The 21,853-nt window shown below is 39.9% G+C and overlaps 1 protein-coding gene across 1 annotated transcript in view; it reads left to right on the top strand.

The window, feature by feature from the left end:
• The window catches only part of AGBL3 (ATP/GTP binding protein like 3), a 98,545-nt gene that overhangs the window by 9,331 nt on the left and 67,361 nt on the right, over nt 1–21,853 (top strand). The window contains 1 exon segment of the mRNA XM_036864084.1: nt 20,574–20,681. Coding sequence (XP_036719979.1) covers nt 20,574–20,681 — 108 coding nt within the window.

Genomic DNA, 21,853 nt, shown 5'->3' with positions numbered 1-21,853 from the left:
TTAAAGTCTCTTTTGTCTGATATGAGTATTGCTATTCCTACTTTCTTATTGTTTCCATTTGCATGAAATATCCTTTTCCATCGCCTCACTTTCAATCTGTGTGTCTTTTGCCCTAAAGTGAGTCTCCTGTAGGCAGCATACTGTTGGTGTTTGCTTTTTAATCCAGTCTGTCACTCTTTTGATTTGAGGATTTAGTCCATTGACATTTAAAGTAATTATTGATAGGTATGTACTTATTGCCATTTTATTTATTTTTCTTCTATTTTATTTTATTTTTTTATTTATTTATTTTAACATCTTTATTGGAGTATAATTGCTTTACAATGGTGTGTTAGTTTCTGCTTTATAACAAAGTGAATCAGCTATACATATACATATATCCCCATATCTCCTCCCTCTTGTGTCTCCCTCCCACCCTCCCTATCCCACCCCTCTAGGTGGTCACAAAGCACCGAGCTGATCTCCCTGTGCTATGCAGCTGCTTCCCACTAGCTATCTGTTTTACACTTGGTAGTGTATATATGTCCATGCCACTCTCTCACTTTGTCCCAGCTTACCCTTCCCACTCCCCATGTCCTCAAGCCCATTCTCTACATCTGCATCTTTATTCCTGTTCTGCACCTAGGTTCTTCAGAACCCTTTTTTTTTTAGATTCCATATATATGTGTTAGCATACGGTATTTGTTTTTCTGTTTCAGACTTACTTCACTCTGTATGACAGACTCTAGGTCCATCCACCTCACTGCAAATAACTCAATTTCGTTTCTTTTTATGGCTGAGTAATATTCCATTGTATATATGTGCCATATCTTCTTTATCCATTCATCTGTCGATGGACACTTAGGTTGCTTCCATGTCCTGGCTGTTGTAAATAGAGCTGCGCTTAATTGCCATTTTAAACCTTGTTTTCTAGTTGTTTTTGTAGTTCTTTCTTGTTCATTTCTTCTTCTTTTTGTTTTCCCTTTTGTGGTTTAATGGTTTTCTTTTGTATTATGCTTGAGTTCCTTTCTTTTTGGTTTCTGTGAATCTATTGTATCTTTTTGATGTGTGGTTACCCTGGTTTTCAAGTATGTTGACCCATAACTATATCTACTTGCTTTAAACTGATAGTCATACAAGTTTAAACACATTCTAAAAGATCTTCATTTTTATACTCCCCTCCCCTACATTTTGTGATTTTGATGTCCTATTTTACATCCTCATGCTTATCCTTTTACCATTAATAGTAGTTATAATCACTTTTACAATTTTTTTGGATTTTTAAAAATTTATGTACTGACTTATTTAAGTGATCTTTAATCCTTTCATATATTTGCCTTTCCTATAGATACTTGCTTCTTTTCTATTTAGAGAAGACCTTTCAATATTTCTTTTAGGTTAGGTTTAATATTGCTGTATTCTTTCAGTTTTTGCTTGTCTGAGACATTCTTTATCTCTCCTCCTATTCTGAATGATAATCTTGCTGGGTAGAGTATCCCAGGTTGCAGGGTTTTCCCTTTCAGGACTTTGAATATATCATGCCACTCCCTTCTGATCTGCACAGTTTCTGCAGAGAAATCAGCTGATAGCCTTATGGGAGTTCCCTTGTAACTGACTCTGTTTTTCTCTTCCTGCCTTTAGAATCCTCTCTTTATCTTTAACTTTTGGCATTTTAATTCTGATAATGTCTTGGTGTGGGTCTGTTTGTGTTCATCTTGTTTGGGACCCTCTGTGCTTCCTGTACCTGGATATCGGTTTCCTTCTTTAGATTTTAGGAAGTGTTCAGCCATAATTTCTTCAAGTACATTTTCAATCCCCTTTTCTCTCTCTTCTCCTTCTGGAACCCTATTATGCGTAGGTTGGCACTCTTTATATTATCCTGTAAACCTCATGTGTTGCTTTCATTTTGTTGTCTTTCTGTCTGCTATTCTGATTGGGTGATTTCCATTATTCTGTCTTCCAGATCACTTATTTATTCTTCTGCAGCACTTAGTCTGCTATTCATTGCTTCTACATTGGTTTTTTACTTGGCAATTGAATTAGCTAATTTTGACTGTTTCATTTTTATAGTCTAGTTCCTTATTACAGTGATCTGCATTTCTATTGATAATCTTTCTTAACTCCTTTAGCATTTTTATTACTTCCTTTTTGAAGTTGGGGCTTAGAAGACCAGTGAGGTCTGTTTCATTAGTTGTTCTTTCAGGGGAGTTCTCTTGATTTTTTAATGGGGAGTAGTTCCTCTGCTTTTTCATTTTACTTAACTTTCTCTGTCTCTATGAATTTAGGAGAAACAGTTATCTACTGTGGTCCTGAAGGGGTGTTTTTATGTGGGAGCATCCCTGTGTAGACTGTGTGAGTTCAATATTTTTGGTGTGAGAGCTGGTTTTGGTATGGATACCAGCCACATCTTTCTTCAGAGTTTGCTGGCCATTATCCCCTTGATAAGGGGTGTGATTTGTTTTGTAGTGTCTAAAGTCTGTGCTTGATGTGAGGTGGGGTTTCCTCTTTCTCTGCGGTTGTCATTGCCTCATTGGATTCTGGGTCTGCTCCCTGGTTTTGGAGTAGAAGTTCTGAGGGTTGGGTTCAGTAAGGTTCCATTGCCCTTGAGTGCGTGCCCTTCCCCAAAGGAGGTGATTGCTGAAGGAAGTGAGGCTCTTGTGGTCACAGCAAACCTATGCACTGCCTGTGTAGGTCTCTGCGGTTCCTCTCAGATGCAGCCCAAGGTCGTATCCCTTTCTCCATTGTGTTTGTCCCAGGTCTAGTACAAGGCTGTGGTGTAGAGTAGGCTGGGGCTGAGGATGTGGGCATTGTGGCTGCAGAAATTGAGGTGGCTGTGCTGCTGCCTGGGATCTGGGCTGCCTCTGTGGCACACTTCTCCCTGGACCTGTCTGCCACGTACCTGGTGCTGAGCTGCAGCGTGGAGTGGGCGGAGCCAGCACGCTCTCACTGGGGAACAGATTGCTTCACACTCCTCACCAGGACCTGTCTGCCCAAGATTCAGCACATAGCTGCTGCACGTTATTGTGGCACTGCCTTGTGTGTGTGCTGACAGTGGTCACCGCAGCTATGCCTGGATCACACCGCATGCACCCTGGTCTGATTCTGTGCAGTTAGATCAAATCTTTGCCCTGATCTCGCACCAGGCTGTGGTGTGGTTTGAGCAGAGACGGGGCGTTCACCCCTTCCAATTGGGAAGTGCAGGAAGGCAGCAGCTGCCAGTGCAAGGCTCTCTCCACCTTGATTATTAGCAAGCCAGCTCACGTGCACTCCTCACAAGTAGAGTCTAGGCTTCTCCAGCCCTTCTCTCTGTCTCAGTGGATTTCCCCAGGCGAGAGGGCTTGTCTCCTTTGTGCAGGGCCCCAGGACATGGATGCCCAGATTGTGAGTCTGTCTGCTCCCTCCCCAGGGTGAGGGTCTGCCCATATGGACCTTCTCTTCCTTATAGATCCCTCTCAGAGGCACAGGTCCTGACCTGATGCCTTTTTTTGCTGTCCTACCCAGTTACATGGAGATCTTTCTTGCAGCTTTAGTTGTATAGGAGATCTTCTGCCAGTTTCCAGTTAGTTTTCTCTGAGAATTGTGCCACATGTAGATTTTTTTTTTTAATGTATTTGTTGAGGAAGGTGAGCTCCACGTCCTCCTACTCTGTCTTCTTGATCCTCCCATGAAGTTCAAACTTTTAAGGTTTGTTTAAGGTTTGATTTTTAATTAAACTAAATGAAAGTGGTCATTATAAAGGACTTCACTTAACATAAGAATTTACCTTGACATTTCTTTAAATAATTAGCTCTTTAAATGCATTTACAGTATGATTCAAATTTTTATGGACACAATGTTTTGGAAGTACATCTTTATTTAAATGAAGTATGCCTGTGTGAAGAGTTTCCTTAATAAAGTCATTCACTTGCAAATGTATATGTATATGGCCATTTTGAGGTATACTTGAGTTTTTAAATTTTATACATTTAGAGTACTTTCAAAGACACATGAAAATATTTCTTCTAAATATTCACATATCTATCTGAAGATATTCTGAAATTGAAGATAAGGTTTTTATCCTTTTTTTTTTTGATAATTTTCACCGCCATCCTATAACAAATCTTCCTTTTTGAGATAACAACTGTTCTCAGTTTGGTATGTATCCTTCTAGACCTTTTTCTTTGCATTTATACACATACCTATATCCATATTCATAGAAAGTTTATAGTACTATTGTGCAGACTTCTTTGCCCACTTTTTTGTCTTTAAAATTTTGCCTGTCTGTTGGAAGAAAGAAGGTACCTCACTATTTTAAGTAACATTTCCTTGATTGCTATAGAAATTGAGAATTATTTCATATGCTTGACTGTTTATATTCCACCTTGTTATGAATTGCCCATTCATAGTAATCCATTATTAACTTTGCTTTTGTTGCTTCTGTTGTTTAGAATTATTTTGATGTTAAGTTTATCATTATTCATTTGTGGCTCTTTATTTTTATATCTGTTTAAGCTACAAAGACCTTCCCTACACCGAGGTCATGAATATAATCATCTAAATTTCCTTTAAGTACTTTTATCTACTTGTTTGAATTTTGGTATTTAATTTCTCTATGACTTACAAATAGTAAGAGGTATGGATCTAATTTTATTTTCCAACTCATAAATAGCTACGTTGCCATTTTTGAGTCATACTGTAAATTAGACAAAATGTGCTCTATTCATATAATGGAATACTAGATGATTAATAACTGTCAGATAAATGGATCTATATAAGAATCCTGAGAAGTAGCAAGAGAAGGTAATATTACCTCTTATTTACATATAGTAAGATTTATGTTCAAAGAGGCTGCATTGGCCAACCAAAATCATATAGAAACAAAGTGGTAGAATAGAACTCAGTTTGTCTGACTCTTAGTCCAGTTGCTATATCTGCTATTGTACAAAAAATAACCAAGAATTAAATCTAGCTAAAGCCACATTTCAGAGGTGAAAGAGCAAGAGGAGTCAGTGAGACAAAATGGAGAACCAAGTATGTGAAAGATAGAAAGAAAACTAGGAAGTGTAGCATCATAAAAAACAAGGGAAATGAGCTTAAGGAGGGATGATTATCAGCATCAAATTGATGCCCCACAGTTATCCCATTGAAAGAGGGCCACTGCATTACCTACTTGGGGCAACCCCATTGTATTCTATGCAAATTATGTTCCTGGTGTTGTGTCAAACAGTGGCCCTAGAATGAGAACTGAGAAGTTGTAACCGAGAGTTCACTAGCAACCTCTGAGAATATAGTTCCAGTAGGTGGTGAGGAATTATGGTCAGTGAGTGTCATTTAAGGCATTAGACAAATGTTGCCTCAGTGTGATTAAGTTTAAGAAGGCCCAGCAGTAGACAGTTTGCTAGAAAAGCTGTAAGAAACAAATGTCTTTGGAGTAACAGTGAGAATTTAGCATAAATTTATAGTATATGAGGTCAACAACTATTTTCTAGCTGTTGTGAAAACTAATTATTACAAAATTTCATTAGTACTTTTATTTTTTTAAATGCCACGAAGTATAACATATTTATAACAATATCCACAAGTATTCATAAATTAATGTTATTGGAAAAAAAATAAACTATGTAAAAGAATTATAGGAATTGGGGTTTTCCTTCTTATCACTCATGATTGTGTTTGAATCCTTTTACAGCTGACTCTATTAGTGACCCATTTTTCCCCCGGACTACACAGATACTATTGGAATATCAGCTAGGGAGATGGGTGCCTCGTCTTCGTGAACCACAAGATTTATATGGTGTCTCTTCTTCTGGTCCGCTGAGCTTAGTTTTCGGGATTCAAACATTGGCAAATTTACTTTGCCACACTTGATTTCAATGAGAAGAATCATGGTATTAGAACAGTGTGTTCCAACAGAAATATAACATGAGCCTTGTATATAATTTAAAATTTTGTAGTAGTCACATTTAAAAACGTAAAAAAGGGACTTCCCTGGTGGTCCAGTGGTAAAGAATCCGCCTTCCAGTGCAGGGGACGTGGGTTCGATCCCTGGTAGGGGAACTAAGATCCCACATGCCACAGGGCAACTAAGCCCACGCGCCACAACTACTGAGCTCACGTGCCTCAATGAGAGAGCCCACATACTGCAAACTACAGAGCCCATGTGCCCTATAGCCCACGTGCCACAACTACAGAGCCCATGTGCCCTGGAGCCCCTGTGCCACAACTAGAGAGAGAACCCACATGCCACAACTGGAGAGAAGCCCACGTGCCTCAACAAAGATCCCGCGTGCCACAACTGAGACCCAACACAGCCAAATAAATAAATAAATAATAAATAAATAAATAGAATTCATCCAGTAAAAAAAAAAAGGGGGTGGTGGGGGAGTGAAATTGATTTCAAAATATATTTTATTTAATCCAAATATAATCACAGTATTTTACTTTTTTTTTAATATTATGTCTTCAAAATCTGGTCTGTATTTATACTTACATTTCAGTTCAATTCCAATTTCTCTATATCTTTGCCAAAACTTGTCTTTTATTTTTTGGATAATAGCCATCCTAACAGGTACAAGATGATGTCTCACTGTGGCTTTGATTTACATTTCCCTGAAGATTACTGATGTTTACAATGCAATCCATATCAAAATTCCAGTGGCATTTTTTTACAGAAATAAAAAACAACTCTAAATTCAGATGGAACCACAAAAGGCTACAAATAGCCATATCAATCTTGAGAAAGAAGAACAAAGCTGGAGGCATTACACATTCTGATTTCAAAATATATTACAAAGCTACTGTAGCCAAAACAGTATGGTACTAGCATAAACACACACATATAGGCCTATGGAACAGAATAGAGAGCCCATAAATAAATCCAGGCATATATGTCAACTGATATTTGACAAGAGTGCCAAGAATACACAATGGGGGAAAGACAGTCTGTAAAAATGTTGTTGAGAAAATTGGATGTCAACATGCAAAAGAATGAAATTGGAACCTTATACAAAACAATCAACTCAAAACAGATTAAAGACAAACTTAAGACCTGAAACTGTAATACTGCTAGAAATAAACAAGGGGGAAAGCTTCATGACATTGTTTGTGGCAGTGATATCATGGATATGACACTAAAAGCCCAGGCAACAAAAGCAAAAAGAGACAAGTGGGAATACATCAAACTAAAAAGCTTCTGCACGCAAAGGAAGAAATCAAGATAGTGAAAAAGGCAGCCTATAGAATGGGAAAAATATTTGCAAAACATATATTTGATAAGGGGTTAATCTCTAAAATATATAAAGAAAAGCAGAAAAACTAATAACCAGATTTAAAAACGGGCTAAGAACTTGAATAGACATTTCTCTAAAGAAAACATACAAATGAACAACAGGTATATTTACTGACTTTTTTATGTGAACTGTTTGATAAAATACTTTGCCCATTTTGTTGTCGGTTGTACTTTTTGTTTTCTTCTTGGTCTGTATATGCTCTCTATATATTCAGGAGATTGGCTTACTATGTCGTATACGTTGCATACTTTTTTTCTTAGTTTGTCATTTACCTTTTATCTTTGTCATTTAGAAATTTTTAATTTTTATGTAATCAGTATATCTACTGTTTTTCTATGACTTCTGGGTTTTGAAATTCTCATGTTTCTCTTACACTTTTCAAGTTGTATTTTTTTGTGACTAAATTTTTATTAGGAATCCTTTTTTTTTTTTAATTAATTTATTTATTTATTTATTTTTGGCTGTGTTGGGTCTTTGTTTCTGTGCGAGGGCTTTCTACAGTTGTGGCAAGCGGGGGCCACTCTTCATCGCGGTGCGCGGGCCTCTCACTATCACGGCCTCTCGTTGCGGAGCACAGGCTCCAGATGCGCAGGCTCAGCAATTGTGGCTCACGGGCCCAGTTTCTCTGCGGTATGTGGGATCTTCCCAGACCAGGGCTCGAACCCGCGTCCCCTGCATTGGCAGGCAGACTCTCAACCACTGTGCCACCAGGGAAGCCCTAGGAATCCATTTTTTAAAATTTTATTTATTTATTTATTTTTGGCTGTGTTGGGTCTTCGTTTCTGTGCGAGGGCTTTCTCTAGTTGCGGCGAGCGGGGGCTGCTCTTCATCGTGGTGCGCGGGCCTCTCACTTTCGCAGCCTCTCTCGTTGCGGAGCACAAGCTCCAGACGCGCAGGCTCAGTAGTTGTGGCTCACGGGCCTAGTTGCTCCGCGGCATGTGGGATCTTCCCAGACCAGGGCTCGAACCTGTGTCCCCTGCATTGGCAGGCAGATTCTCAACCACTGCGCCACCAGGGAAGCCCAGGAATCCATTTTGCTGCAAGAAGTAAGCTCCCAATCTAGTTCTGTTAACATCTAGCCAAGTGTGCCAACAAGATTAGTAAGTAAATTATTTTTTTTTTCTACTGATTGGAAAAGCCACAATTATTATATACTAGACTCCTAGGTCTGATTTTTTTTTTCCTTAGATTCCATATGTATGTGTTAGCATACTGTATTTGTTTTTCTCTTTCTGACTTACTTCACTCTGTATGACAGACTCTAACTCCATCCACCTCACTACAAATACCTCCATTTCATTTCTTTTTATGGCTGAGTAATATTCCATTGTATATATGTGCCACATCTTCTTTATCCATTCATCTGTTGATGGACATTTAGGTTGCTTCCATGTCCTGGCTATTGTAAATAGAGCTGCAATGAACATTTTGGTACATGACTCTTTTTGAACTATGGTTTTCTCAGGGTATATGCCCAGTAGTGGGATTGCTGGGTCGTGTGGTAGTTCTGTTTTTAGTTTTTTAAGGAACCTCCATACTGTCCTCCATAGTGGCTGTATCAATTTACATTCCCACCAACAGTGCAAGAGTGTTCCCTTTTCTCCACACCCTCTCCAGCATTTATTGTTTCTAGATTTTTTGATGATGGCCATTCTGACCAGTGTGAGATGATATCTCATTGTAGTTTTGATTTGCATTTCTCTAATGATTAATGATGTCGAGCATTCTTTCATGTGTCTGTTGGCAATCTGTATATCTTCTTTGGAGAAATCTCTATTTAGGTCTTCTGCCCATTTTTGGATTGGGTTGTTTTTTTTTTTGCTATTGAGCTGCATGAGCTGCTTGTAAATCTTGGAGATTAATCCTTTGTCAGTTGCTTCATTTGCAATTATTTTCTCCCATTCTGAGGGTTGTCTTTTGGTCTTGTTTATGGTTTCCTTTGCTGTGCAAAAGCTTTTAAGTTTCATTAGGTCCCATTTGTTTATTTGTGTTTTTATTTCCATTTCTCTAGGAGCTGGGTCAAAAAGGATCTTGCTGTGATGTATGTCATAGAGTGTTCTGCCTATGTTTTCCTCTAAGAGTTTGATAGTGTCTGGCCTTACACTTAGGTCTTTAATCCATTTTGAGTTTATTTTTGTGTATGGTGTCAGGGAGTGTTCTAATTTCATACTTTTACATGTATCTGTCCAATTTTCCCAGCACCACTTATTGAAGAGGCTGTCTTTTCTCCACGGTATATGTTTGCCTCCCTTATCAAAGATAAGGTGACCATATGTGCGTGGGTTTATCTCTGGGCTTTCTATCCTGTTCCATTGATCTATGTTTCTGTTTTTCTGCCAGTACCAAACTGTCTTGATTACTGTAGCTTTGTAATATAGTCTGAAGTCAGGGAGCCTGATTCCTCCAGCTCCATTTTTCGTTCTCAAGATTGCTTTGGCTATTCGGGGTCTTTTGTGTTTCCATACAAATTGTGAAATTTTTTGTTCTAGTTGTGTGAAAAATGCCAGTGGTAGTTTGATAGGGATTGCATTGAATCTGTAGATTGCTTTGGGTAGTAGAGTCATTTTCACAATGTTGATTCTTCCAGTCCAGGAACATGGTATATCTCTCCATCTATTTGTATCATCTTTAATTTCTTTCATCAGTGTCTTATAATTTTCTGCATACAGGTCTTTTGTCTCCTTAGGTAGGTTTATTCCTAGATATTTTATTCTTTTTGTTGCAGTGGTAAACGGGAGTGTTTTCTTAATTTCACTTTCAGATTTTTCATCATTAGTGCATAGGAATGCAAGAGACTTCTGTGCATTAATTTTGTATCCTGCTACTTTACCAAATTCATTGATTAGCTCTAGGAGTTTTCTGGTAGCATCTTTAGGATTCTCTATGTATAGTATCATGTCATCTGCAAACAGTGACAGCTTTACTTCTTCTTTTCCAATTTGGATTCCTTTTATTTCTTTTTCTTCTCTGATTGCTGTGGCTAACACTTCCAAAACTATGTTGAATAATAGTGGTGAGAGTGGGCAACCTTGTCTTGTTCCTGATCTTAGTGGAAATGGTTTCAGTTTTTCACCATTGAGGACAATGTTGGCTGTGGGTTTGTCATATATGGCCTTCATTATGTTGAGGAAAGTTCCCTCTATGCCTACTTTCTGCAGGGCTTTTATCATAAATGGGTGTTGAATTTTGTCAAAAGCTTTCTCTGCATCTATTGAGATGATCATATGGTTTTTCTCCTTCAGTTTGTTAATATGATGTATCACGTTCATTGATTTGCATATATTGAAGAGTCCTTGCATTCCTGGAATAAACCCCACTTGATCATGGTGTATGATCCTTTTAATGTGCTCTTGGATTCTGTTTGCTAGTATTTTGTTGAGGATTTTTGCATCTATGTTCATCAGTGATATTGGCCTGTAGTTTTCTTTCTTTGTGACATCTTTGTCTGGTTTTGGTATCAGGGTGATGGTGGCCTCGTAGAATGAGTTTGGGAGTGTTCCTCCCTCTGCAATATTTTGGAAGAGTTTGAGAAGGATAGGTGTTAGCTCTTCTCTAAATGTTTGATAGAATTCGCCTGTGAAGCCATCTGGTCCTGGGCTTTTGTTTGTTGGAAGATTTTTAATCACAGTTTCAATTTCAGTGCTTGTGATTGGTCTGTTCATATTTTCTATTTCTTCGTGGTTCAGTCTTGGCAGGTTGTGCATTTCTAAGAATCTGTCCATTTCTTCCAGGTTGTCCATTTTATTGGCATAGAGTTGCTTGTAGTAATCTCTCATGATCTTTTGTATTTCTGCAGTGTCAGTGGTTACTTCTCCTTTTTCATTTCTAATTCTATTGATTTGAGTCTTCTCCCTTTTTCTCTTGATGAGTTTGGCTAATGGTTTGTCAATTTTGTTTATCTTCTCAAAGAACCAGCTTTTAGTTTTATTGATCTTTGCTATTGTCTCCTTCATTTCTTTTTCATTTATTTCTGATCTGATCTTTATGATTTCTTTCCTTCTGCTAGCCTTGGGGTTTTTTTGTTCTTCTTTCTCTAATTGCTTCAGGTGCAAGGTTAGGTTGTTTATTCGAGATGTTTCCTGTTTCTTGAGGTAGGCTTGTATTGCTATAAACTTCCCTCTTAGCACTGCTTTTGCTGCGTCCCATAGGTTTTGGGTCGTCGTGTCTCCATTGTCATTTGTTTCTAGGTATTTTTTGATTTCCCCTTTGATTTCTTCAGTGATCACTTCGTTATGAAGTAGTGTATTGTGTAGCCTCCATGTGTTTGTATTTTTTACAGATCTTTTCCTGTAATTGATATCTAGTCTCATAGCGTTGTGGTCGGAAAAGATACTTGATATGATTTCAATTTTCTTAAATTTACCAAGGCTTGATTTGTGTATGATCTATCCTGGAGAATGTTCCATGAGCACTTGAGAAAAATGTGTATTCTGTTGTTTTTGGGTGGAATGTCCTATAAATATCACTTAAGTCCATCTTGTTTAATGTATCATTTAAAGCTTGTGTTTCCTTATTTATTTTCATTTTGGATGATCTGTCCATTGGTGAAAGTGGGGTGTTAAAGTCCCCTACTATGATTGTGTTGCTGTCGATTTCCCCTTTTATGGCTGTTAGTATTTGCCTTATGTATTGAGGTGCTCCTATGTTGGGTGCATAAATATTTACAATTGTTATACCTTCCTCTTGGATCGATCCCTTGATCATTATATAGTGTCCTTCTTTGTCTCTTGTAATATTCTTTATTTTAAAGTCTATTTTGTCTGATATGAGAATTGCTACTCCAGCTTTCTTTTGATATCCATTTGCATGGAATATCTTTTTCCATCCCCTCACTTTCAGTCTGTTTGTGTCCCTAGGTCTGAAGTGGGTGTCTTGTAGATAGCATATACATGGGTCTTGTTTTTGTATCCATTCAGCCAGTCTGTGTCTTTTGGTGGGAGCATTTAATCCATTTACATTTTAGGTAACTATCGATATGTATGTTCCTATTCCCATTTTCTTAAATGTTTTGGGTTTGTTATTCTAGGTGTTTTCCTTCTCTTGTGTTTCTTGCCTAGAGAATTTCCTTTAGCATTTGTTGTAAAGCTGGTTTGGTGGTGCTGAACTCTCTCAGCTTTTGCTTGTCTGTAAAGGTTTTAATTTCTCCATCACATCTGAATGAGATCCTTGCTGGTAGAGTAATCTTGGTTGTAGGTTTTTCTCCTTCATCACTTTAAGTATATCCTGCCACTCCCTTCTGGCTTGCAGAGTTTCTGCTGAAAGATCAGCTGTTAACCTTATGGGGATTCCCTTGTGTGTTATTTGTTGTTTTTCCCTTGCTGCTTTTAATATGTTTTCTTTATATTTAATTTTTGATAGTTTGATTAATATGTGTCTTGGCGTGTTTCTTCTTGGATTTATCCTGTATGGGACTCTCTGTTCTTCCAGGACTTGATTAACTATTTCCTTTCCCATATTAGGGAAGTTTTCAACTATAATCTCTTCAAATATTTTCTCAGTCCCTTTCTTTTTCTCTTCTTCTGGGACCCCTATAATTCGAATGTTCGTGTGTTTAATGTTGTCCCAGAGGTCTCTGAGACTGTCCTCAGTTCTTTTCATTCTTTTTTCTTTATTCTGCTCTGCAGTAGTTATTTCCAGTATTTTATCTTCCAGGTCACTTATCCATTCTTCTGCCTCAGTTATTCTGCTATTGATCCCGTCTAGAGTATTTTTAATTTCATTTATTGTGTTTTTCATCGTTGCTTGGTTCCTGTTTACTTCTTCTATGTCCTTGTTAAATGTTTCTTGCATTTTGTCTATTCTATTTCCAAGATTTTGGATCATCTTTACTATCATTATTCTGAATTCTTTTTCAGGTAGACTGCCTATTTCCTCTTCATTTGTTAGGTCTGGTGTGTTTTGACCCTGCTCCTTCATCTGCTGTGTGTTTTTCTGTCATCTCATTTTGCTTATCTTACTGTGTTTGGGGTCTCCTTTTCACAGGCTGCAGGTTCGTAGTTCCCGTTGTTTTTGGTATCTGTCCCCAGTGGCTAAGGTTGGTTCAGTGGGTTGTGTAGGCTTCCTGGTGGAAGGGACTAGTGCCTGTGTTCTGGTGGATGAGGCTGGATCTTGTCTTTCTGGTGGGCAGGTCCACGTCTGGTGGTGTGTTTTGGGGTGTCTGTGGCCTTATTATGATTTTAGGCAGCCTCTCTGCTAATGGATGGGGCTGTGTTCCTGTCTTGCTAGTTGTTTGGCATAGGGTGTCCAGCACCGTAGCTTGCTGGTCGTTGAGTGAAGCTGGGTCTTGATGTTGAGATGGAGATCTCTGAGAGGTTTTCGCCGTTTGGTATTACGTGGAACTGGGAGGTCTCTTGTGGACCAGTGTCCTGAAGTTGGCTCTCCCACCTCAGAGGCACAGCCCTGATGACTGGCTGGAGCACCAAGAGCCTTTCATCCACACGGCTCAGAATAAAAGGGAGAAAAAATAGAAAGAAAGAAAGAAAGAAAGAGGATAAAATAAAATAAAATAAAGCTATTATAATAAAAAATAAGAAAAAAATTAAGAAAAAATTTATTAAGAAAAAAATTTTTTTTTAATTTTTAAAAATAAATTTATTAATTTTTTATAATAAAAAATAAGAAAAAAATTATTAAGAAAAAAATTTTTTTAATAAAAAATATGAAAAAACTTACTAAGAAAAAATTTTTTTTAATTTTTAAATATAGAAAATAAGGAAAAAATTATTAAGAAAACATTTGTTAAGAAAAAAATTTTTTTTAAGTAAAAAAAAAAAAAAAACAGACCGACCGAACCCTAGGACAAATGGTGATAGCAAAGCTATACAGTCAAAATCTCACCCAGAAGCATACATATATACACTCACAAAAAAAGGAAAAGGGGAAAGAAAAATTAATATATCCTGCTCCCAAAGTCCACCTCCTGAATTTGGGATGATTCGTTGTCTATTCAGGTATTCAGCAGATGCACGCACATCAAGTTGTTTGTGGAGTTTTAATCCACTGCTTCTGAGGCTGCTGGGAGAGATTTCCCTTTCTCTTCTTTGTTCGCACAGCTCCCGGGGTTCAGCTTTGGATTTGGACCCGCCTCTGCGTGTAGATCGCCTGAGGGCGTCTGTTCCCCGCCCAGACAGGACGGGGTTAAAGGAGCACCTGCTTCGGGGGCTCTGGCTCACTCAGGCCGGGGGGAGGGAGGGGTACAAAGGCGGCGGGGCGAGCCTGCGGCGGCAGAGGCCAGCGTGACGTTGCACCAGCCTGAGGCGCGCAGTGCGTTCTTCCGGGAAAGTTGTCCCCGGATCACGGGACCCTGGCAGTGGCGGGCTGCACAGGCTACAGGGAGGGGCGGTGTGGAGAGTAACCTGTGCTCGCACACAGGCTTTTTGGTGGCGGCAGCAGCAGCCTTAGCGTCTCACGCCTGTCTCTGGGGCCCGTGCTGATCACTGCGGCTCACGCCCGTCTCTGGAGTTCATTTAGGCGGCGCTCTGAATCCCCTCTCCTCGCGCACCAGGAAACAAAGAGGGAAGAAAAAGTCTCTTGCCTCTTCGGCAGCTGCACACTTTTTCCCGGACTCCCTCCCGGCTAGCGGTGGTGCACTAACCCCTTCAGGCTGTGTTCACGCCGCCAACCCCAGTCCTCTCCCTGCGATCCGACCGACCGAAGCCCGAGCCTCAGCTCCCAGCCCCGCCCGCCCCGGCAGGTGATCAGACAAGCCTCTCGGGCTGGTGAGTGCTGGCCGGCGCCGAGCCTCTGTGCGGGAGTCTCTCCACTTTGCCCTCCGCACCCCTGTTGCTGCGCTCTCCTCCATGGCTCCGAAGCTTCCCCCCTCTGCCACCCGCAGTCTCTGCCCGCAAAGGGGCTTCCTAGTGCGTGGAAATCTTTCCTCCTTCACGGCTCCCTCCCACTGGTGCAGGTCCCGTCCCTATTCTTTTGTCTCTGTTATTTCTTTTTTCTTTTGCCCTACCCAAGTACGGGGGGAGTTTCTTGCCTTTGGGGAGGTCTGATGTTTTCTGCCACCGTTCAGTGGTGTTCTGTAGGAGCAGTTCCACGTGTAGATGTATTTCTACTGTATCTGTGGGAAGGAAGGTGATCTCCGCGTCTTACTCTTCCACCATCTTCTCCACTTTCAGATTTTTTATCATTAGTGTATAGGAATGCAAGAGATTTCTGTGCATTAATTTTGTATCCTGCTACTTTCCCAAATTCATTGATAGCTCTAGTAGTTTTCTGGAGGCATATTTAGGATTCTCTGTATAGTATCATGTCATCTGCAAACAGTGACAGCTTTACTTCTTCTTTTCAGATTTGGATTCCTTTTATTTCTTTTTCTTCTCTGACTGCTGTGGCTAACACTTCCAAAACTATATTGAATAATAGTGGTGAGAGTGGGCAACCTTGTCTTCTTCCTGATCGTAGTGGAAACGGTTTCAGTTTATCACCATTGAGGACAGTGTTGGCTGTGGGTTTGTCATATATGGCCTTTATTATGTTGAGGAAAGTTCCCTCTATGCCTACTTTCTGGAGTGTTTTACCATAAATGGGTGTTGAATTTTGTCAAAAGCTTTCTCTGCATCTATTGAGATGATCATGTGTTTTTTCTCCTTCAGTTTGTTAATATGGTGTATCACATTGATTGATTTGCGTATATTGAAGAATCCTAGCATTCCTGGGATAAACCCCACTTGATCATGGTGTATGATCCTTTTAATGTGCTCTTGGATTCTGTTTGCTAGTATTTTGTTGAGGATTTTTGCATCTATGTTCATCAGTGATATTGGCCTGTAGTTTTCTTTCTTTGTGACATCTTTGTCTGGTTTTGGTATCAGGGTGATGGTGGCCTCGTAGAATGAGTTTGGGAGTGTTCCTCCCTCTGCTATATTTTGGAAGAGTTTGAGAAGGATAGGTGTTAGATCTTTTCTAAATGTTTGATAGAATTCGCCTGTGAAGCCATCTGGTCCTGGGTTTTTGTTTGTTGGAAGATTTTTAATCACAGTCCCAATTTCAGTGCTTGTGATTGGTCTGTTCATATTTTCTATTTCTTCCTGGTTCAGTCTTGGAAGGTTCTGCTTTTCTAAGAATTTGTCCATTTTTGCAGGTTGTCCATTTTATTGACATATAGTTGCTTGTAGTAATCTCTCATGATGCTTTGTATTTCTGCAGTGTCAGTTGTTACTTCTCCTTTTTCATTTCTAATTCTATTGATTTGAGTCTTCTCCCTTTTTTTCTTGATGAGTCTGGCTAATGGTTTATCAATTTTGTTTATCTTCTCAGAGAACCAGCTTTTAGTTTTCTTGATCTTTGCTGTTGTTTCCTTCATTTCTTTTTCATTTATTTTTGGTCTGATCTTTATGATTTCTTTCCTTATACTAACTTTGGGGTGGTTTTGTTCTTCCTTCTCTCATTCTTTAGGTGTAAGGTTAGGTTGTTTATTTGAGATGTTTCTTGTTTCTTGAGGTAGGATTGTATTGCTATAAACTTCCCTCTTAGAACTGCTTTTGCTGCATCCCATAGGTTTTGGGTCATCGTGTTTTCATTGTCATTTGTTTCTAGGTATTTTTTGATTTCCCCTTTGATTTCTTCAGTGATCTCTTGGTTATTAAGTAGTGTATTGTTTAGCCTCCATGTGTTTGTATTTTTTACAGATTTTTTCCTGTAATTGTTATCTAGTCTTATAGTGTTGTGGTCAGAAAAGATATTTGATACGATTTCAATTTTCTTAAATTTACCAAGGCTTGATTTGTTACCCAAGATATAATCTATCCTGGAGAATGTTCCATGAGCACTTGAGAAGAATGTGTATTCTGTTGTTTTTGGATGGAATGTCCTATAAATATCAATTAAGTCCATCTTGTTTCATGTATCATTTAAAGCTTGTGTTTCCTTATTTATTTTCATTTTGGATGATCTGTCTGTTGGTGAAAGTGGGGTGTTAAAGTCCCCCACTATGATTGTGTTACTCTTGATTTCCCCTTTTATGGCTGTTAGTGTTTGCCTTATGTATTGAGGTGCTCCTATGTGGGGTGCATAAATATTTACAATTGTTATATCTTCTTGTTGGATTGATCCCTTGATCATTATGTAATGTCCTTCTTTGTCTCTTGTAATAGCCTTTATTTTAAAGTCTATTTTGTTTGATATGAGAATTGCTACTCCAGCTTTCTTTTGATTTCCATTTGCATGGAATATCTTTTTCCATCCCCTCACTTTCAATCTGTATGTGTCTCTAGGTCTGAGGTGGGTCTCTTGTAGACAGCATATATACGGGTCTTTTTTTGTATCCATTCAGCCAGTCTATATCTTTTGGTTGGAGCATTTATTCCATTTACATTTAAGGTAATTATCGATAATAATATTCCTATTACCATTTTCTTATTTGTTTTGGGTTTGTTATTGTAGGTCTTTTCCTTCTCTTGTGTTTCCTGCCTAGGGAAGTTCCTTTAGCATTTGTTGTAAAGCTGGTTTGGTGGTGCTGAACTCTCTTAGCTTTTGCTTGTCTGTAAAGGTTTTAATTTCTTCGTTGAATCTGGATGAGATCCTTGCTGGGTAGAGTAATCTTGGTTGTAGGTTTTTCCCTTTCATCACTTTAAATATGTCCTGCCGCTCCCTTCTGGCTTGCAGAGTGTCTGCTGAAAGATCAGTTGTTAACCTTATGGGGATTCCCTTGTATGTTATTTCTTGCTTTTCGCTTGCTGCTTTTAATATTTTTTTTTGTATTTAGTTTTTGAAAGTTTGATTAATATGGGTCTTGGCATGTTTCTCCTTGGATTTATCCTGTATGGGACTCTCTGCACTTCCTGGACTTGATTGACTATTTCCTTCCCCATATTAGGGAAGTTTTCAACTATAATCTCTTCAAATATTTTTTGAGCCCCTTTTTTTCTCTTCTTCTTCTGGGACGCCTATAATTTAAATGTTGGTGTGTTTAATGTTGTCCCAGAGGTCTCTGAGACTGTCCTCAATTCTTTTCATTCTTTTTTCTTTGTTTTGTTCTGCGGTAGTTATTTCCACTATTTTATCTTCCAGGTCACTTATCCATTCTTCTGCCTCAGTTATTCTGCTATTGATTCCTTCTAGAGAATTTTTAATTTCATTTATAGTGTTGTTCATCGTTTGTTTGCTCTTTAGTTCTTTTGGGTCCTTGTTAAACTTTTATTTTCTCCATTCTATTTCCAAGATTTTGGATCATATTTACTATCATTATGCTGAATTCTTTTTCAGGTAGATTGCCTATTTCCTCTTCATTTGTTAGTTCTGGTCAGTTTTTGTCTTGCTCCTTCATCTGCTGTGTGTTTCTCTGTCTTCTTGTTTTGCTTAAGTTACTGTGTTTGGGGTCTCCTTTTCTCAGGCTGCAGGTTCGTATTTCCCGTTGTTTTTGGTTCTGCCCCCAGTGGGTAAGGTTGGTTCAGTGGGTTGTGTAGGCTTCCTGGTGGACAGGACTAGTGCCTGTGTTCTGGTGGATGAGGCTGGATCTTGTCTTTCTGGTGGGCAGGTCCACGTCTGGTGGTGTGTTTTGGGGTGTCTGTGGCCTTATTATGATTTTAGGCAGCCTCTCTGCTAATGGATGGTGTTGTGTTCCTGTCTTGCTAGTTGTTTGGTATAGGGTGTCCAGCACTGTAGCTTGCTGGTCATTGACTGGAGCTGGGTCTTGGTGTTGAGATGGAGTTCTCTGGGAGATTTTCGCTGTTTGATATTACGTGGAGCTGGGAGGTCTCTTGTGGACCAGTGTCCTGAACTTGACTCTCCCACCTCAGAGGTACAGCCCTGACACCTGGCTGGAGCACTGAGAGCCTGTCATCCACACGGCTCAGAATAAAAGGGAGAAAAGAAAGAAAGAAGAAGATAAAAAATGAAATAAAATAAAATAGTTATTAAAATAAAAAATAATTATGAAAAAAAATTTCTGTTAAGTAATAAAAAAAGAAAGAAGAGAGTAACCAAACCAAAACACAAATCCACCAATGATAACAAGTGCTAAAAACTGTACTAAAAAAAAGAAAATGGACAGACAGAACCCTAGAACAAATGGTAAAAGCAAAGCTATACAGACAACATCACACACAGAAGCATACACATACACACTCAGAAAAAGAGAAAAAGGGAAAAAATATATATATCGTTGCTCCCAAAGTGCACCTCCTCAATTTGGGATGATTTGTTGTCTATTCAGGTACTCCATAGATGCAGGTTACATCAAGTTGATTGTGGAGATTTAATCCGCTGCTCCTGAGGCTGCTGGGAGAAATTTCCCTTTCTCTTCTTTGTTCGCACAGCTCCTGGGGTTCAGCTTTGGATTTGGATCCACCTCTGCGTGTAGGTGGCCTGAGGGCGCCTGTTCCCACTCAGACAGGACGGGGTTTAAGTAGCAGCTGATTAGGGGCCTCTGGCTCACTCAGGCCAGGGGGCAGGGAGGGTATGGAATATGGGGCGAGCCTGCGGCGGCAGAGGCCAGCATGACGTTTTAAGAGCCTGAGGTGCGCCGTGTGTTCTCCCGGGGAAGTTGTCCCTGGATCACGGGACCCTGGCAGTGGCGGGCTGCACAGGCTCCCCGGAGGGGAGGTGTGGATAGTGACCTGTGCTCGCACACGGGCTTCTTGGTGGCGGCAGCAGCAGCCTTAGCGTCTCATGCCCGTCTCTGGGGTCCGCGCTGATAGCCGTGGCTCACACCCGTCTCTGGAGCTCGTTTAGGCAGTGCTCTGGATCCCCTTTCCTCGTGCACCCCGAAACAAGGGTCTCTTGCCTCTTAGGCAGGTCCAGAGTTTTTCCCGGGCTCCCTCCCATCTAGCTGTGGTGCACTAGCCCCCTTCAGGCTGTGTTCATGCAGCCAACCCCAGTCCTCTCCCTGGGGTCTGACCTCCAAAGCTGGAGCCTCAGCTCCAAGCCCCCACCCGCCCTGGCAGGTGAGCAGACAAGCCTCTCGGGCTGGTGAGTGGTGGTTGGCACCGATCCTCTGTGCGGGAATCTCTCCACTTTGCCCTCCGCACCCCTGTTGCTGCGCTCTCCTCCGTGGCTCTGAAGCTTCCCCCCCGCCACCCCCTGTCTCCGCCAGTGAAGGGGCTTCTTAGTGTGTGGAAACCTTTCCTCCTTCACAGCTCCCTCCCAGAGGTGCAGGTCCCGTCCCTATTTTTTGTCTCTGTTTTTTCTTTTTTCTTTTGCCCTACCCAGGTACATGGGGAGTTTCTTGCCTTTTGGGAAGTCTGAGGTCTTCTGCCAGCGTTCCGTAGGTGTTCTGTAGGAGTTGTTCCACATGTAGATTTATTTGTGGGGAGGAAGGTGATCTCCACGTCTTACTCCTCCGCCATCTTGAAGGTCCCTCTGTTTTCTCTTTTTCTCCAGATTGGACCCCTTCTAATACTGAGCAAATGTACATCCCAACAGGCCTGGATATAGAAACCCTTTATGCAAGCTCCAAGGAAGATCCTGTGGTTCACCTAGCTGAAGATGGTGGGTACATAATGAGACATGTGGCTATAAAAAATAACTTGGTACCTGGGCTAATCTCTTAGTTATATTTGTTCTGCTTTTATAGTGGAAATTGCAAATTACCAGGAAGTCCCTGACTCCACAAACATGTCTGGTTACATATTAATCCAAATGTTGATTCAGTGCTAATTATGTTCTTGAAGGTGCATATTGCAGCTTATGCAAACTTGCTTTAAGATAAAGCATCATGTTGACCATGAGAATGAAGAGTCTTATTGAGATGGAATTAAACTTTGCATCAGTTTTCAAAGATAAATCCAGCGGTGTGCTCTGCAACTATCATTCCCTTTCCATCTATAGGTCATGTTCATGCAGTCTTTCAGATGGTTTATTTTCATATTATGCCAGTTTGATGCATTTCTTGGGACTGCATTCTTGAAAAGAGGAAAATATCCCACATTGCAAATAACATCTAAGATTACATCTCAGGAAAGTGTTCTTAACACTCAGGATTAATAATTGCACCTTGAGAGCTCTGGTAATGCAGAATCTCTGCTTCATGATAGAGTATGCTAATAATCAAACGTAGAAGTCTCAACCTATATTCTAAACTGTGCTGCCCCTGAAGCACCAACGTAAGGAAGTATGGGACTCCTGTACAGTTTCACTGTCACATCTTATGGAAAAACCGGAATGAACTTTTTGGCCAACCCAATATCTTAGACTATATATTAAAGATGACTTCCAGGAAGCAAATGTATTTTATTTAAAGAGCTGGCAAAACAGAGAAATTCACAGGGATTCCTTCTTATACAGTAAGCAATTACAGAAATCATATACTCATGCATTTTTAAGCAACTGGGGTGAGAAAAGCACCTCTGATTTTTTATATTTGATTTCAAATATTTACACAGCTAACGTACCTCATAACTTTCACACATAAATGAGATCTAAGTAGTTGAGGTGAGTCGGTCAAGGTCTTGTCAGGAAGTGGATGGCATACATAGAGTAATTTAAGAAACTTTAATGAAAGGATAACTTACAAAAGCGTGGACAGAATTAAGGGAGACTAATAAGGGATGGTGAAGCAACATAGAATTGTCAATAGAGCAGAACCATTATTTCTCCTAGGCCTGAAGGGGTAAGAGAACAGAGTGGTTTCCAAACCTGTAGCTGTAGGAGAAGGAAGTCCC

The sequence above is a fragment of the Balaenoptera musculus genome, chromosome 9 (genome assembly GCF_009873245.2).
Source record: "Balaenoptera musculus isolate JJ_BM4_2016_0621 chromosome 9, mBalMus1.pri.v3, whole genome shotgun sequence".
NCBI classification, from domain to species: domain Eukaryota; kingdom Metazoa; phylum Chordata; class Mammalia; order Artiodactyla; family Balaenopteridae; genus Balaenoptera; species Balaenoptera musculus.
The sequence above is the reverse complement of the archived record's forward strand: the minus strand, read 5'-3'. Positions and strand labels throughout refer to the sequence as shown.